The 3,168-nt window shown below is 34.7% G+C and overlaps 2 protein-coding genes across 5 annotated transcripts in view; both read right to left on the bottom strand.

Annotated features, from left to right (window-relative positions):
* Positions 1 to 1,367, bottom strand: part of LOC104705114 (heme oxygenase 1, chloroplastic) — a gene marked incomplete at its 3' end in the record, with an annotated part of 3,329 nt that extends 1,962 nt beyond the window's left edge. Inside the window, exon 1 of the mRNA XM_010421099.2 lies at positions 726 to 1,367. Coding sequence (XP_010419401.1) covers positions 726 to 1,149 — 424 coding nt within the window. The remainder of the gene's footprint in view (positions 1 to 725) is intronic.
* LOC104703481 (SPX domain-containing protein 2-like) overlaps positions 2,465 to 3,168 on the bottom strand; it is a 3,804-nt gene continuing 3,100 nt past the window's right edge. For 3 of the 4 annotated variants that reach the window (XM_019228045.1, XM_019228046.1, XM_019228047.1), the window contains one exon: positions 2,465 to 2,911. In XM_019228045.1, the coding sequence (XP_019083590.1) occupies positions 2,709 to 2,911 (203 nt within the window). In that variant the 3' untranslated portion in view covers positions 2,465 to 2,708. Of the gene's footprint in view, positions 3,155 to 3,168 lie in introns of all 4 variants that reach the window. The other variant, XM_010419510.1, reaches the window with a different exon arrangement.

Below are 3,168 nucleotides of genomic sequence, written 5' to 3'. Positions count from 1 at the left end.
TAGATCCTGAGAAGGTTACACTAGAAAAAAGATCAGCTTTTGTGTAAAGAAATTTCACAAACTGGTATCTGTTTCCAATACATAAGGAAACTCAGTCCCTACGAGCTAGCATAAATATAATCTCTCATCGACTGTTTGAAGACTCTTATTCTACGTTAGGTTTGCGAGGACCACGAATAAGAGACAACACTAAGATTGGAAGTCCAAAACACAAATTATACATAATATATTCAACCTTAAACCCACAATTCAAGAGTACACCATTCATACAAAGCACCACTATAACCAAAAAAAGGCCAAGAGTACAAAACAAGAAATGGGGAAAATGAATCATCGTTATTAAATGGGTAAACACTAAGATTTAAACACTTTAAATCATTCATACAGACCATCAATATAACCAACTCAATCCAAGAGTAAAACAAAACTAAGTTGCCCAAAAAAATCTGACCGAATCAACTCCAAAACAAGATAAGAGGCAAATAAATTATTTTTATCCAATGGCTAGATAAATAAGATTAACGCATAGAAGTATTCTCCAAAATCATATCAAACAGAAGTATTATACTAAGAATCAACTCCAAAACGAGATTAAAATTGAATCAAAGGATCAAATGGGTAGATACAAAGATATTAAACACTCCAAATCACTTCCATCTAAAATCAGGTGTAAAGGTTACTACTTAAAAGAAGAAAATAAGGGAGAAGAAGAAAAAAAAACTCACAACTTGGGAAATTGGAATCTTGAATAATCTGTTCAAGCGTATCATAAACCAATTTACTATCCACAAGAAACTTCAAGTAACCCTCAACAGTAGGCTCCCACTTAGCCACAGGACGTTCCTCAATAGCTTTAGTCTCTTTCTCACCTTCCTTGGCTTGCTCTTTCGTATGAAGTTTCATAGCCACAAACCTCATCTCCTCCACAAAACCCTTGGATTCTCCAGGATACCTCTTCTTCTGCTTCTCAGCCGCCGTCGTAGCCGCCACCACCACTAAAGACGGTGTCTTGTTCATGGGCATACTCAGAATCTGAACTCTAGGGCGTAGAACAAGTGGGTTTGGTGGGGAAGAAGCAAATTGGAATCTTGAGAGTTGGGGATTCTTGAATATGGATAAGGATGAAGAAATCGAAGCTAAATAAGCCATAGTTTTTGATCGGAGAAGTAGAGATGGTGGTTTCAGAAGAAGTCACGCAATGTTGTTTTAGTTGCCTTGAAGGAATAGAGAAGAGAGACACACAAACACAACTCCAAACTGAATTTTTAAATTAGGGCAAATTGATTATTCAAGTAGTACTGTAGTAGTAGCATAATAAAATACTACTAAACATTATTGTGTATACTTTTTATAGTGACTTAAAATTATTAACAACAAAAAAAAGAGAAAAAAAAAATTGTTTACCCCGCCCGCCTCACGAGTTTCTATAACGAAGATAACGATGAGATTGAGAGATGAATTGTTTATTAAGGAGCTATTATTTAGGGTCGATGTATTATCGACAATGTGTTGTGCTGATTGCATACATGTCACAATGTCTCCTATATTCTGTGAGTGGGGAGACTCATATGTAAAAAAAATGTCTTCACTGCAAAAAAAAAAAAATTGTATAAAATTGAATTTAATATTTTTTACAAAATATCAATTATTTATTATACAAAAATATTGGTGATTCTAAAATAATATTACTATTTTAATAAAATTATATAGAACTTTTTAAGTAAATTTTATTATTTATTACAAATTATAAGAACTACTTCGGTTCTTTTTTAGATGATCTTCTAGAATTATATGCACACATATTAAGAAACCATTTAATTTTAGTTTATTTTTAAACAAAAACATCATTTACTATCTACTTTCACAGATTCAACCAATAAAAATATAATCTGCATAATATAAATTGTTAAAACCAATGAAAACTAATTAGTCATCTATTAGACAGCTAAATGTAAATCAATGTAGAAATCGGCTAATGGTTCAGATATGTAATTTGAAATTTTCAATAGTTTATGTTTATAAATGCATGATGCCATTGTTTTTATGTATAGAAAAGCATTCGACAAATTGTTTGGGTTGATTTTGGCAATTTTTCTGTTTACATGTTGGGTAGCACACTTGGCATACCCTGTCGGAACCGCACTTGAATTTGATCAACTTTGGAATAGAATAGTAGTAGGATGGAGCGAGATCTGTCAAAAGGTGTATAACAGCCCATATACAAAAGAAAGGTCCATACATTACAACCGATCTGGCAGACCCATAACATAACAAGAATCAGACTGCAACACATGAAATGCTTTACAGTCCTGCAGCATTCAGAGAACAGGAGTAAAAGTGCGACTGAATGATGATCTACCCTTGATAAATTGATGTATAAGAAGAACACCACTAGTCTTTTCTGTACTTTCTAACACAGAAACAGATTACAGGTGGTAAAAGACGTGTACATGAGCATCCGAAATGGCAGTGGTACTTCAGTGATCTCTTTCCGCCTGAAAATGGTGTTACAGAGAAGATTTTTCATTCAGGATATGAAACAAAAGAAAAAGTACACGCAACGAAATTTAAAACGTGGAAAGATGATCACAGTTCTATGTCTTGATTCATCTTTTACAACTGTAAGTAAGCGTATACAATTACTTGTACATAACTATTGAAAGAAGAAAGAAAAAAAAAAGATTCAAAAATAAAATAAGAGTCATAATTCATTTCGCTACTTGTTCGAGGACGCCAACTTTCTTCTTCCAGGAATCATCTTCTAATCCACTCGCCTGTAATGGTGGCAACGAGAAGGCGCTAACCGTGGAGCTACCGCTGCGGATTTCCTTTAATACCTTTAAAGCTGACACTGTGCTCTTCATGTACAAGCTCTCCATGTACTCGATCTCAGACAGTTCTTTTGGTACTCCTCTAAGAAGATCAGAATCGTCCGTTGCTGTCTGGACCGTTCCAGAAGTTGTTGGCTCACCTTCCTCCAGATTCCGAATTTTGTTAGACGGGAAGAGATGGTCAAGCATAGCCTCGCACTCTTTCACAAACGTATTAAGCAGGTCGGTCGTGAAGAATGGTTCTTGAAGGACCTTTTGGATAAATGGTAAACGGATTAAAGCACCGGTTCGTTTGTCATACTTTTTGAGAATCTTTGCTAATCCTGTAAACCAATAG

The sequence above is a fragment of the Camelina sativa genome, chromosome 7, assembly GCF_000633955.1.
Source record: "Camelina sativa cultivar DH55 chromosome 7, Cs, whole genome shotgun sequence".
NCBI lineage: Eukaryota > Viridiplantae > Streptophyta > Magnoliopsida > Brassicales > Brassicaceae > Camelina > Camelina sativa.
The sequence above is the reverse complement of the archived record's forward strand: the minus strand, read 5'-3'. Positions and strand labels throughout refer to the sequence as shown.